General features: G+C 40.6%; 1 protein-coding gene across 1 annotated transcript in view; it reads right to left on the reverse strand.

Moving 5' to 3' along the window:
• Positions 1–1950: 1950 nt before the first annotated feature.
• IPMK (inositol polyphosphate multikinase) overlaps positions 1951–15386 on the reverse strand; it is a 31532-nt gene continuing 18096 nt past the window's right edge. Inside the window, exons 4-6 of the mRNA XM_059851096.1 lie at positions 12937–13109; positions 5870–5951; positions 1951–4919 (exon numbers count right to left, since the gene is read on the reverse strand). Coding sequence (XP_059707079.1) covers positions 4285–4919; positions 5870–5951; positions 12937–13109 — 890 coding nt within the window. The 3' untranslated portion in view covers positions 1951–4284. The remainder of the gene's footprint in view (positions 4920–5869; positions 5952–12936; positions 13110–15386) is intronic.

Below are 15386 nucleotides of genomic sequence, written 5' to 3' on the forward strand. Positions count from 1 at the left end.
ACATATTTGCCCTTTGGATGACAATTTTCTGCTGCAGCTTCCATTTACAGGTTGCTGTGAACATGAAAAACAGCCAGATTTGGCCCGTGGCTATGGTGATGAATGCACTTCCCAGATAACGTCCTGCTTTAACCCAATGAATAAGCACGGCACATTCTCTCTGTGGGACACCTGGGGATCTGCAGCCTTTGGATCTTACCTGTAGCCATTCCCTGTGCTGCTCAGGGCTCCTTAGGAACTCTCACTGCTCTGCTGTAGCACCTCCTTAAACCCAGACCTTCACCTGAACTGCAGTGAGGGAAGGGAAACTCCACACAGTTCGGCTGTCACTCACCTTGCCCCCAGAACATCCACTGCAACTCATGAGTAAAGAACTTGCTCAAAGCCTACGATCCACTCTCCCATCAGATCGTGCTGTCCACCAGCTCCACTCCTGCTCTTCCAGGGGACAGTGTATTCCCACAGCACTTGAGGCATCTCAAGGTGTTTCTCAGTAGTGGCACTTCAAGAGGACTTATGGGGCATAAGCTTTTTAGGAAATACAAATTTCCATCATGATGCCACCTGTGGCAAGGGCACTTGCAGGGGAAACTGCAAGTAGGGAAAAGAAACCCAAAAGAAATTAGGAGGATGAATGACTAATCCTAACTTCAAACAGCAAGTGTGGATGTGAGTTTCCACTCTTCCAGCATCTTCCTACATTTGATTGTGCTTCACATCATGAAAGGAGCAAGTCACTCCAATGATTTTAGGTTCACAATGTGAACACTCCTGCACACCTGACATGCCCAGCACAGATACATTCCTCCACCACTGCTGCTCTTAACCTGAGAAAGCCATTTTGAACTCTGCAAATCCAGATCACATCAAGATCTCTCTGCAGGTGAGGAAGTTTTACTGGGGGTCTAGATTTTTAACATGTTAACATTACTTACAATATTACATGTACTGAAGTATTTTAATAACATATGCACTCTGTTAATCAAATTAATGGAAAATAGTGGTTTCCTAATCTACTCAGTACTTTTAGAAGTTCTACATGAAACTGTGAGATTATGGAAAAGAACACCCTGGTTATACATTACAGTAAAAAAAAAACAAAACAGTGCAAGTTTCATCAGAATCACAACTACCAGTAAAGTCTCCAGTTCAGTTCATAAAACAAATTGATTAAATTATTTTAAGTATTTCATAGTGGTATAGTAACTTCCAAGGCAATTTATGCAACAAATTTCACCCATATTCAAAAATACATTTGTAAATGCTTTTCATAAAACTTTATACAACTCAAGTTCCCCTTAGGTAACCCTAAGCACAGTCCTCACACCAGTGAGGCAGAAGCCTGTATTCATTCTCAGAGTCCATGAGTGACAATGCTGTGTGAGTTCTTCCTTTTTAGAGTTGGCTCTGCTACACCCAACTCTTATTGCTTAAAACCATCAGTTTGCTCAGCAGGCCTAGCACCCAGCTACACCACACCAGCCTGGGGCAGCAACCCCCTGTTTTATGGACACCTCCCAGCCTTGTAACCATTCCTGTCAAGATTGCCATGTGATGGTTGCCTGTCCTGTATACTTTGTCCAGAGAGCAAAAGGGGCATTGCTGAGAGGGAGGGAGATCAATCATTGAGAGTGCATCAGTTCAGTGACCCATTGTCTCCCTCTTCATCTTCTGATTAATTACATATTCTGTTTAATGATTTCTGTGAATGCATTTCCAACTGCAACTGAAAACAACTGGCTCAAACACAAGACACACCAAACCTAAAATCTGCAAGAACACGAGTGTGAATACAAGGCCTCTGCAGGCTCAAACTCACAGCTGGCACTATGGCCAAACATCTCCACAGCAAGCTTTATTCACACAATTTCCAATAAAAAATACTGTTACTTCTCAAGCTACAATTTCAATTATCAGAAATACATTCATAATAACTACTGGTACAAAAACCATGATAAAATTTTTTTATTCAAAATATTATGACAGGTTGACAATATTCCAGGCGTGTTACAAATACTGCCATAGCCAACAAAACAATCAATACTTAAAGAGCATTCAAACACTGAGGACATGGATCTTAAAGCAGAGACAGGAGAGTGCATGGTACTAAGTGCATACTAATAATTTTCCAATAACTGACTTGAGGAAAATGCCTCATTTCTCTGGTACAAAATGGATTAAAACCCAGAAGAGATGAATTAGAGAGGACAAAAATGATTATGTTAAAATGGTTTTGCCCATACTTTCCTGTAAAACCTTGTACCTTTATCATACAAGGCCACTACCAGTCTCGACTACTCTAGTGTTGACTATTTAAGGGAGAGAACAACAAAATCATAACAGAGAAACCAGTGACAAAGCAAACAAAACCACAAACTCTTTCTAGAATATGGCTTAAATTAATTCACAGAGAGTTGGGAATATATTAACTATAAGGTGCAAGAGAAATACCAGGTAGAAAACAAGTTCTTCTCTCCCTGGTACTTTCCCCCTCAGACTTCACTGTATTTCACATAAAATTTTTAACACACTGGTCTCACCCTTCCTGCAAGCCCCTTTTTCCATACTTCTAAAACATCATGTTACTAAAAGGTTGGTTTCATTCTTGAATGTATTGGCCAACATGAGTTCTAAAGTTTAAACCATGTAATTCTACACATAGTAATACCCTGTTTCTCCCAATTAACCCAAGTTCTCAAATAGAGCTAAAAATTCAGCTTTATTTAAAACAGTGTATTTGCTTGAAAAAGTATGAATCTCTTTGTCATGTAGAAAACATATGTCCAATGAAGAACTTGTCAAGATGTGAGCACAGCTGAGTGCATAGTGCAGAACATCATACAGAGAGAGCAGCAAGGCCACAGGGTCACTAAGTCCACATGAAAAAGATGTATGTTTCCAATCACCAAATCCATTCTAAAACATTTTCGTCTTGGAAATGCTTTAAGCATTAAAATCTTGCTCTAGGGATGGCAGGACTCTTCCATTCCCACTTTTCACACAGCTCACTGTAACATGCATGGCAGCATACAGAAGAGACACACCAAAACTGCTTTGGATACATCATCCTGATCTCAAGTATTCCATACAAATGTTGACTTTTTCTTCTGAAAAGGAAGGAAATGGGACAGCTTTCAAACGACACAGCTTGCCTGTGTGTCATTAAAGAAACCTGCAGTGTCTGGAGCCCAGGATGGAGAGCCACAGCTCCTCTGGCATGAGTGGTGGCTCAGCTGGTGGCTCCCAGGCTGAACGATCTCACAGGAGGCTTCTCCACCTCTATTGCTTGAGGTTCCAGTCAGTGCTCCCCAGCAGCTGAAGCATCAAACACTCACTGCAAAAATGCAGGTGGCTAACAGCCAGCAGAGCTCTGCACACTCACCCAAAATACTTGTTTCCCCATTCCACTGGTTTGCTTTTTAAAGCAATGTTGTTGGAGAAGGGCCATGAGAACAACAGAGCAAGACATTTTCCTTAATCACAGCATCAGACACTCCATTAACAGACTGACATAATCTCTTAAACCAAATTAGCTCCTGGAACATCTTGCATTTGCCTTCTTTTGCTCATTCTTAGGAACAAACAGTTTCTCTAGAAGGTGTGCAGTTTAAGCCTGTTATGGTATTGTACTCCAGCATTTCCTTAGCACCTCAACACAAATTACATGGTAGCTCATCTGTGGTGAACATTAGCTACACACAACCACGAAGGGGGAAGGGCTGAAAGAACAACAATATTGTCCCATGACATGGAAAAGCACTTTGGGATGCATTGGCTTCAGGTGAGACTGCTGACTCAGAATGGGATTTCTCTCCAAGCAGAGTTACTCCAGTTATTCAAATACAGTAAACACAAGGGCAGTACTGAGGACATCAATCCTGCACCTTACAACTTTCAGTCTATTTTCTAAACACCTCTTAATGGAGATGTGGCTCAGTGTCAAGGCTAAATGGGCAAAAATGTCATCTATGCTAAAGTCATTAGAGGAACTAACATAACCCTTGCTTCTGGTAGTCCTTGGACTTAAGCCCACCACATACATTTCATTCTATTAATTTACCTATCCCGCTTTATCTCAAGTATCTTCATCCTTTCACACTTCCTAATTAACTATCAATATTTTTCCTGAGTGAAATTATAAAAAGTTAAACCCTTCTACCAAAAGTACAAAGACAAATAAAATATAGAACAATACAAACCCAGTTATACAGCATTACAAGTGCAGAAATTCTTCATGTTGTTGCTCTTTATCATTGGCCCCCAATAAAAAACATAGCAAAGAATTTAGTTATCCAAAATATTTTGCAGTACTGTGATGAGATTCTTCAGACCATAAATATAGCCCTCATCCTTTGTGTTGCTGGGAAACACATGAGCAAAATCGATCATTCGAACCTCGACCTTTGCACTTTCCTTGGGCTCTGCTGGCATGTGATAGAAAACTTTTTCCAGTTGGGGTAGAACATTTCCATTCAGGTGCTCCTGTGTAATGCATGTGCTGGTTTTCCACACATTGTCTTGCTCTGAGTTCTCAACTTTTAGGGAGAGCTGACTGTGGTGCCTCTTCGAGCACGCCTTTTTGTGAAGTGCATAAAATTTAGACAAGCCTTTACCTACAGAGGCTTCTATTTTTCCATTCTCTGTAGAATTTATTACATGAATATTATTATTATACTCCAATACGTCTCCACCTGACAGCAGGCCTTTGGGTACTCTTCTCTTCTCTGCCAAGGTGACATCACTCAGCCTCATGGTTGCTGCTTGGCATGAACCTTCATAGACAAACAGCAGTGAGCTTGCGTAGAAGTTGAGTTGTGTCTGGCCCTCAAACCACTCCAAAATCTTCTCAACCTTCTGAATGCTGGCTGCTACCACATCTTTTCTCAAGCAGTACCCACTGTGGAAAAACTTTGAGATGCCTGCAAGAAATACAGACACATTGGGATTATTTTCACTTCTGAATGAAAAATAAAAGACTTTTTTTTGTCTTTTGGGATGAGAACGGTTCTTATTTGAAGGAACAGACACCATTCAGGTAGTTTCTGTTCAGGCAATTACTAACTAAGCCCAAAGTGAACCTGGGAACTCTGAGACCTTCAGTCACGTCACTGCTGTGTAATACGACAGCTTGGGCTGGGGTTGCAAGTACAAATAAATGCATCAAGCACGCAGTAAAAGAACATGGGGCCTGCTCCTGCTCAGCTGAACAAGTGTCTGGACAGTTTTGGGCAGGGACCCATTAAATTCTCCATGCATAAACAGGCTCAAGCAGCTTGTTATGATGAGTGTGTTTGTGTGTGTACCTTCTGTCCCTTGCTGGGGGACAGATGAGCAGGTGTCAGCTACTAACAAGTCTGCAATCATTATCACCAAAGAGCCCCACGATGGCAGCATCTTATTGTTAATGTAGAGCAACATGTGGATTCGCTTCAACTGATAAAGTCCTTTGAATTGAAAGATGCTTTTGTAGTTGCTTTCTAATAGAAAATACACTTAAATATCCACAGAAGGTAACCAGAGACCAAAAAAAAAAAATGTATTTATGACAAAAACATGTAATACTTTTACAAGATTTCTATTTCATTCTAGTTTCAAAGCTGCAAAGAAGTTCAATTCTAGAATTCTCTCCCTTATTAGTAGTAAAAGAGACATGATGAGGAAGTTCCTATATTCTGCACTGCTGTTACAGCCAACTGCACACTATTTCAGGTTGACAGGCAGCTCAAACACTACAGGGAACAGCCAAAGCCCCCTCTGAGGACAAAAAAGGACTTTTAAAACAGGAACACCCAGAATAGTTTTTCCACACAGTTCTATAAATCAGTATTTAAATGAAAAGATGCAAGCACACCCCAGTTCCCTTACTTACCATCCTTTACTGTTTCCTTGGTCAAGCTCCTTCCATAGTGCTGGTTTTGAGTCTCATAGCTGTCTGAAGACACGTGGTACACCTGAAAGAGGCAAGAAGGGGGCTCCCTATGTATTGTGAAGCACCAGTATTTCTGCAGAGCAAGGGACACCTCACAGACAGGCCACAAAACATTTAGCCCTCTCAGTTTTTAAGTTTCTTGCAGGGCCCAGCAAAAAAAAGTGCTCTCCAAAAGTCTCCCTCCAGCCCTTGGGCTCCAAGCTACAGCTTTCCTGTGCTAGAGACATCCTGGTGGTGGCAAAAAGCAATGTGCCCTTTACAAGGAACTCTTTTATAAGGTCTTGCAAATCACAGCTGAGACCTGAAACTATCAGACTCCTATCTGTGTTATGTTAAATCTGTAAGACAGCAAAGCAAAAATTTCAATGCAATTATTCTGAGTTCTTAAAATTATAAAACTATTTAGCACAAAAGCAAAACAGTAAGAATTACTGTATGTGACCACCAAGGCCCAGCTCCCTAAAACACATCTGCAAATGTCACCACAAATGAGGCTGCACTAAATAAATGGCAGCAGCCAGGCAAAAGCTGGTTCCAGCATCAACAGCAGTACTTCAGCTCTCATCTGAAAGGGAGGCAACTCACATGGGTACAGTTTTGTCCATATCAGGAATTGTACAAGCTTAAGAACTCAATTCAGAACTGCCTCACATATAGACATATTTTCTCTCACGCTGAAATATTTCCATAGCAGAACTGAGCAAGGCAGCAAGGCCCAAGTATAATTTGTTTATGAGAGTGCAGACAATCTTTATTTGCAGAAATAATGGTGTTACCAAGCAGGCAGTTGTCTCTGGCAGGAACTTGGTGCTTGGCACTTGCTCAGACCACCCATCCCTGTGGCATCCACCCCATGCACAGCCCTGCCCTCCCTTCACTGCAGTAAACAGAGAGGATCCCACTGAACGAGTCAGGGCACACTGCTGAGGTGCCTGCTCCTCATCCCTCCTCTGGGGCCTTATTCTTGCTGAAGCCAACCAGTAAAGTCCACAACAGTAAAACAGCAGCAATAAAAAGAAATATTACAGGAGCATTAAATAAAAAAAATGGAATTCCCTGTTTTCATTACAGCCCACCACCCCAAAATCTCTTTCCCCTATTCAAACAACGATAAAGTTGATTACACAGATCCCCACCTCCTGTTTTGCAAAGCAGCTGGAAAGAACACTCTCAAATAGCTTTTTTTTTAACAAAAAGATTGGTTTTAAGTCTCCAAGCATGAACTGAAGGGGCAGTAAACAGTTCTCATTATTCTAAAAAAATAAAGAGCTGTAAGTCTAAATGTTTGAATTCAGTAACAGAGACACTTCACATTGTTATGATACTTGGAGAAACTGAGGCCTCCATGTCTAGGAAATTAGAAGGCCATAGCAGAGATGAGTTATTCTAAAACTGCATCTGACAACTGTGATTTTGGGTTCAGAAGAACAATAATTTTTCTCCACTTAGTTTTTGCTGGGTTTTTTTTCCAAAGCACATGAAAAAAGTACCAGCATACAACACAAACTCAAAGATTACTTACGTAAAAACTTCAGGTACCAAAGTAACCTTCAAAAACATACCAAAAGTTTCAAAACTTTTTACAGAGCTACAAGTCAAAGGCAGTTAAATAAAAAGTAATCTTGCTTAGAAAGATTCAAGAGTCTGAAGACTACATCGAAGTTGACACTAGCTGTGCCTTCATTTTAATGATATTAAGTGTTCTCATGTAGTTGGACAAGGGGCAGCTTTCTGCAGACATCAGCACAGCAGCAGTACCTGACCAAATCATCTTGTTTACCAGAACCTTCCTTATCTCTTCCTCTAGGAGCTGCAGTTTTTCAACATGGGCACTAACTCAAACATGCTGATTAGAATCTGCAAGCTCATTTTGTTTTCCAAAGAAACGCTGGAGCAGCACATCAGACCCTGAGCTTCTGCGCTGGGCTTCCCAAGAAGCCACCTCACCTCTTCTCATAATTTGAACAAAACCATTCCCCAGAGGCCTTTTATATAGCTTACAGACACCAAGGCAGAAGTGCACGCTGCATTAACAGCACATTTTTAACTATACAAAGCAGTCAGTGACAAAGCACCAAGTCCCAGAGCCACAGGATGAGTGTAATGTATGTGTTTAACTGCCTTGTGCACTCAGAAGGCCCTGGGTCACCAAGAGGCTTGGCTGCAGCCAGTGGCACTAAAGGACAGCAGATCTGCATCACCACAAAAACCATCTCTGACCACCACCTTGAGACTTTGCACAACTGCAGGAAGAGACTAGCTGAACATTCCTGGAAAACCTCACTCCAATACAGATACATCACACCCCATTCTCAAAGCAAGGGAGCTAAAGCCAAGCTCAAATAGAAACCATCTCTCAGCAGCCCTTGCTCCACCCTCACCCAGCCAAACACAGGGGTGGCTGTGCTGGAGGAGCAGGAGGCTAAAATCAACTTTCTATTTGACAGACCTCTTGCTCTACTGTGCTTTTGTCCACAAGGCCACCACCAATCATCTGCTATTAGCCCTTCCCCAAATGACATTTTGCCTCTGAACCAAGCTTTTTCTGCATCCCTGTTGTTGCAGCTGTCTATACTAGCCCATTTCTGTCAGAACAACAAGTCAAGCCAGATCTGTAACCTTAATGACAGCCAAGAAATTATTAAACAGGGAAATCCCATTTCTTGTCCACCTGCCACAGCTTGTTACGCGTTTGCTCTGCATCCACTGGCAGGTCTCCTGCAGAGTGCAAGACTAAGAAAACTCCTTCTATGAGCTGCCACACACTGCCTTCAAGAAACCTCCTGCTTCATCAGTCATTTTTCTATATTCTTACTGTGCAAGATCAGAGCTGCTGTCAGTACCCAGCTGCTACCAAAGCTGGAGCCACAAGCTGAAAGTGGGGCTAAGCAGGTGGCACCCCAACTCATCTGGGCACATCCAACAGCAGCATCCATCCCCCAGCTCTGCAGGGACCCTTCTGGTGCCAGGCCAAGACCCACAGCCACGCCTGGGCACCTTCTGCCTGTACCCCTCCACTTTCCCAATATAAATACATGTTTCCTTCAAGCTCAAGTAACCCAGGTTTCTCTGCAGGCCCTTCATCCTGCCACGGTGCAAGATTTAAAGAGTTTCAACAAGCCTTATTTTTTCTTTTCAAAAAGAAAGTAAAGCAAGGATTTGAAGGAAAAACAACAAAGGGAAAAATTTTGTTAAAAAACATTCTCTTATTTGGTATGTCTGCTTTATAGCAATGCTCTCACATTAGCACTGCTGCTGAGAGCATGGCCATTTATCCAAATCCATTCATCTAAACATCTCATTCCCTAATTTTTACTTTTAACTTAATTTATTGTAGCTGGACCTAGACCACAGCTGATCAAAGTACACACATCCCTGCTTCCTGCTGCCTTGAAAATCCAGCACAAGAAGGATGCATCCCTGCTCCCTTATTTCCAAGACTATACTTTGATATTACTCTGCCCATTTTGCTTCTTTGTTCCTCTGGACTATTTTGACTGAGTGCTTCATATGACTAATTGCACCCCCAATGCTCTAACAGTCAATATACAGTTTTAGTCAAGTCCTTACATAAATAAGTTGTAGAATGAAATTATGCTGAAATTTATCCAGTGAAAAAGCAGACTAATAATCTGCTAAATAAAAGAAACTACAACACTGCAATTAAATCATGAACCATCTTTAAAATAGCTTAATACAGTAATTTTAGACTCCCAGAACTTCCACAAAGCATCTCATTAGAATAAATTTCTTTTATGTAATAAAAGACCACCTGCTCCAGCTTGGAAGATGTTTTTTTTCAGGGCTTTTGGTTGGTTTCTTTGGCTTAGGGTCATATTTATTTATTTATTTATCAATTCATATTTTTTTTTGTTTGTTTTCTTTTCGGTTTTGTTTTGCTTTGTCTTCCTGGTTCCCTAAACATCAAAGATCGAATTAGACTTAAAAATGTAAAAAACCCAGTTCTGCTAATTTTTCAGTCTAGAAGAATCTTAACAGTAGGTGCAAAATTTAATACTTTTACGACTTCCCTCCTAAATCTTGTTACTAGCAGATCAGAGCTTGTGAAAATTACCACAATACTAGAAAGAGTTCATAAAAACCTCATAAAATAGAGTCAGTTACAGTCAATTTGAAAATATCCTGCAGAATCATGTGCTATTATAGATTAGAAAATTCACTAGTAAAACCAGCTTTGATTATTATACATTACTGCCTGCATGTTCATAGGCATAAACAATAGAAGTAGATGATGGATTATAATGTTAAAATTACATAATCACCAGTTTGTGCTTTAAAAAAGCATTTCAGAAATATTTTGGAGTAAGTGAGATTGCAATTGATGTCCTGGAAACAAAAGAGAATCTGCAGAATCTGGGAACTGTGGATTCCAAAGGACTGTGAATCTGAAATGAGAGCACAGCCCACACGCTGTGCTTGCACTCAACAGCATGCAGAATGCTCTGTATTTAACACTGCCTGTGCTGTGAAGAGATGTCTTACCTGTTTGCATGTCTGCTACTGAAACCATATTACAATTTGTATTTTTGCTATTGCAACACTACCTGAGACTTCCAGCTTCTTTGCAAACTCTAACCACTTCCATAACAAGTCATGTCCATTCTGACAGAATCCCAGGATGATCTGGTTTCAAAGGGACCCAGTTCCAACCCCCTGCCATGGGCAGGGACATGTTTGACTAAACCAGGCTGCTCCATGTCCTGTCCAGCCTGGCCTTGGACACTTCAGGGATCCAGGGGCAGCTGTTAAAGAAAGGAACTTCTCCACTAAGTACAGAATTGTGTTTTTAAACAATGCTATTAAAATAACTGTGCTTCCTAAATGTATTTCCATGCATTTATTCTGTCTATTCAGTGTGTTAAGCTAAATACAGATCACATGCCAGAACTGTGTACATAAATTAATGCTGGGCTAGACAGGAGACTCCTATTTTTAAGGACACACCACACATATTTTATATATGAACAGATGTCTGCTTGTTTACCAATGCATAAGAAAAAGCTGTTTCAATAGCCTTTTGGGTAAAAATGCACTGTAAATAGATTTTGGGGTAAAACCCCCACCTATAGCACTTTTTTGCTTCTATCTCTTCATGACAACATATACAATGGGTGCTTTAGAAAAAGCATAGCTACATTCTCTGTTTTTCCTGGCCCTCTCCTTCTTGGCCTTGTAAAAATTTACCCCACAAGCCCACCTCCCTGGAAAAAAAAAAACACTGAATGGAGAAATTAAACCCAAACCCCTGCACTTCTTTGTTACATCATGTTTTGTCCAGTGAACAGGAACAACCTTCATCCAGCATGTGAGCTGCCCTGGGCAGTACATATCTGGGTAGGAGTGTTTTATAGTATGGCCAGAATGTTGCAAAAATAAAGCAAGCACAGAGAACACCCCATAACCAAGAGGTAGAAAACGTGCCTTGTGAATTCAGACTGCCAAGTGCTGTGTGAGGGCAGGAGGAACCTTTGCAATTCTATTTGGAAAACAACTTCCAACATGTAATTGGGTGCCAAAGGCAAAAATCCAAATCTCATCTAGTTAAAACACTGGATGGAAAACTGCACTACTTGGGAGAATCATCTTTATACATCCAGTCTGAATTAGGGGATTGAAAAAGATTCTGCAGCAGGACAAAGGCACAAATGAGTGACAATGTTAGAAACAATAGTCACAAGCATACCACAGAAGCAATCAATCATTCCTTTTGCACTGTCATGAAACATAGGACATGAAGCACATTGTTTTACAAATGAGATAAGAAAGGTTACATAATGACATCAACCAAATCCAAAGCTATAATCTCTAACCTTCCTTTTCCATCCAAACTGCTTGGCTGTTTTTTGACTTAACTCCCACATTCTTGCTCACAGGGTTATGTAATTACTACTCATGGCCACCATAATTTATATAGCAGCTTATCTCAGGGCAGAGTTAAGGGCTGGGAGGCTGGGCAGCTCTGCACAAAACATTACAGAGATATTAGAATTATCTCGAACAATGGTGCAGTCTGGCTGCTGGTGCTATTGAACAGCAAAGGGGAAACTTATCAAAGTCTCCAGCCATTTATGCTGCAGAGCTTGAGGAGCCCTGGCTTTGTGTATGAGAAGGAAAACAAAAATCCCACATCAAAAAGAAAACTATTCCTGTACCTACCATTGCAGAGAAAACTACTTGTGAATTCCATCAGGAGCTCAGGGACATCAACACATTTCTCCTCCTGAGCCACCAATGTTCTGTACAGCTTTTCTTTACACTGAAGTTTTAAAGTAGCCAATACACACATATTGACTCAGTATTTCTAAGAATACTAAGAGTTAGCAGGGATGTCTGCATGCCCAACTAACCTTCCCCTGACAGCTGTTCCTTGAGTGTGTAAATATCAAAAGAAGTGTCCTTCTGACGGAAAACCTTTTAAAATGTAAAACATAAGCAGCTGTTCATGGCTATATGCATCACCTCTGAGAGCTTACTTACTCTTCCCTAAATAGAAAAAAATATCTAAAATTATTTTTATTTAAAAGCTGAGTATAAAGATGAAAAATGTGGAGGATACAGCTCATTACTAAATTATTAGAAAGACTGGTTCAGTATGTAAGTCTCTGATATAAGCCTGAAAGAAAATAAACACACAAAAATCTGCTTAAAAATTTTAAATATCTGTTGTGGTGGTGAAGAATTAATTGCAACTACACTCAGTTTTAAATACCCAGCCCCTCTCTTGTACACATATACAGTGCCCAGGTTGCAAATAGCTTGCCCTAATGGACACGGCCAAGTTAAAGAATTGTTTTGAACCAGGGCAGTGCTTTGGAACTGATTGCACAGGAAGCTGATACCAGCACTACTACCAAGACATTCAGGTAACGCTGTATTTATGTGTAACTCCAGAGGATTGCTGTCTGCTAGGAAAACCAGCTGCTGTACCTGGTGTGGGACAAGAGGCCTGAGCATAAACTGAAAGTGGAGACAAAACAAGTCCTTACCCTCATTCCAAGAACCAAAAAGCCAATCTCTTCCATGAGTGGGTACTTGCTGACCTGCTGCTGTATCTTCTCAGCTGAAGCATAGGGATCATAACTTTTCTGACCTATTTTTACATCCATTATGCAGGGCTTATTAAACTTACGGGTCACATCTTCCAGTTTTAGATACGTATCTGTCAAAAAACCAAAACTTTTGTTAACAGTGGGTCATAGCAAAATAATTACATAGCTTCTGCTGAGCACCTGTGGAAGAATGTGAAGAGTTTAAGGCTTAATAGCACATGAATTCAATAGTCAAATTTGTCTCTGAATGCAGGCTAAATCATGGTCACTGACACCCACAAATTCTATTGCTATAAAAATCTAAATGCTTTCTTGTTTAGAAAATTGTACACAATTAACATGCATTAACCTAGCATTCAAATTCAAATTATTGCCCAGATAAAATCCCTAAGTAGCTTTTATTAAGTCATTAACATGTCACAAAGAGCATTACGAACCACATACAAACGCAGGTTTTGCAGCTGTGTGGATAGTTTTGCAATTCCGTTGATCTCCTGTGTCATTTTAAAAATGAAGAGAACAATTCAGTCCTGGCCTTCAGAGGCTGAAGTGCAGCTCATTTTGCATCTTTTTATGCCACTCCCATCTACACTTGTTTCTCATGGCACACCTTTTGGAGAAAATGCTCTTGGAATCCTAGGCTGCCTTTCATCCATTTCTAACAGCCCTTTGGGAGGGTGGCTGGACTAAGAAACCCCAAAAGTACTTGGAGTGCCTGAAGATTCAAAGGAGTATCTAAACCCTGATTAAAATGATCATTACCAGCATGACCCCCACACTCACTATCAGAGCACAAGGAAATGGAGTCAGTACCCACCCAGGCCTCAGACAACTCTGCCTGGGAGACAGCTGCACCCACCTCCAGCCCTTGTCAGGACATGGCATGACCAACACAGCCTGAACACTGGTCTCACTCTTCATATGTGCTTTGTAAATCCACCTGTCACCAGGCACAAATGTCAAGTCTGGTTTTCTTTCCAGTACAGCCTACTCCATTAATGTATTTCTTTGGCTTTAATGCAGTTTGAACACAAAAAACATTGTATTATACCCCATTCATGCAGTGTGATCTAAAATGGGATTGTGAGAGAAAGCAAAACTAGTTCAAGTTTAAAAAGAGGCATAAAGTGCCTTGTTTGAAAGCTGTACAGACAGGTAACAAACCAGTTCCAGTCAAGATAAAGGAAACAAGCAACATTTCATTTACACTTAATAAGTAGAAACACTTTCTTAAGGAAAAGAAATAAAAGGGACTTTTACTACTTGAAGTCACTACCACTGGATTGTACAGAGCTGTGATCCCAGAGCCTGCAGAGCAGTGATTGCCAAGGGAAAGGTCAGGCTTCCAATATCAAGACTGCAGCAAACCTACAAATATATCTTCAATCTACATTTAGGAACAAGATACACATACACTCTGCTAAGCTCCATCATCTGCAGCAATTTTGATTTCTATCAAGACTGCACAATGCTCATTAATACTACAGATAAGAGCTGGCAGTGCAGTGTTTTGGTTGAACTGTCGCCACAGCTTTCTATGAAGAGGACTCATGATAGTGCACAGCCTTTTCAAGAAGCAAAACAAACAAAACCAAAAGTTTCTCTTCTTTAAACCTACTGCCAATGTCTGATTGACTGGGAGGGACCTTCCAAAATCCAGCCCCATGGTGCACAGTGCTTTTGAATCCCCAAAGCAAATGAGCCATGAGTTGAATTACTGTCTCTTGGTTAGACCACATATTTTCACATCTTAAGATCATACTGCAAATAGAAAAAAAATTATTTGCAACTGAGAGGGAATATTAAGTGAACTCCATGGCACATTAAATTGCAAGGGAAGGAAAAAGATAGCTCTTGTAGAGCTATTTGAGTTAGTGTCAAACAGGAAAGCATGAAGCTAAATCTGAGCTAAGAAACTGCTGGTACTATCACATTCTTGCTTTCATTTTTTCCTGTAGATATTACACCATGTCTTTGGATACTGTCCTACTACTTCTTTGAAAAACAAGTCTATCAAGTGATAGCATAAGCAGAAGACCAAGAGTTATTTTACAGGAGCATGGCATCTAGTTTGGTGCCCACATATTCAAATAGATTCCACGGCATCCCTTTGTTTCTGTGTGTTCCAGAAGCTCCATTTCCCCAGTGTGAATTAGAAAAGTCCCAGAAGAAAATCTAGTTTCTAATACAACAAGATCTATTTTCTCTTGAAGACACAATCTTCCAATTGTTCTACCAAAACCACCCTTTTCTTCCTGATTCCCAATGTTTTACAAACACAAATTTTAAGACACTAGATCTTTGTTTCATTTAAACCAGTAACAGAGGATGACAAGCAGAACTCCCCACCATGACACTGCTGAAATAAGTGCTTTGGGTGGTAAGGC

Source organism: Haemorhous mexicanus, chromosome 7 (assembly GCF_027477595.1).
Source record: "Haemorhous mexicanus isolate bHaeMex1 chromosome 7, bHaeMex1.pri, whole genome shotgun sequence".
Classification (NCBI taxonomy): domain Eukaryota; kingdom Metazoa; phylum Chordata; class Aves; order Passeriformes; family Fringillidae; genus Haemorhous; species Haemorhous mexicanus.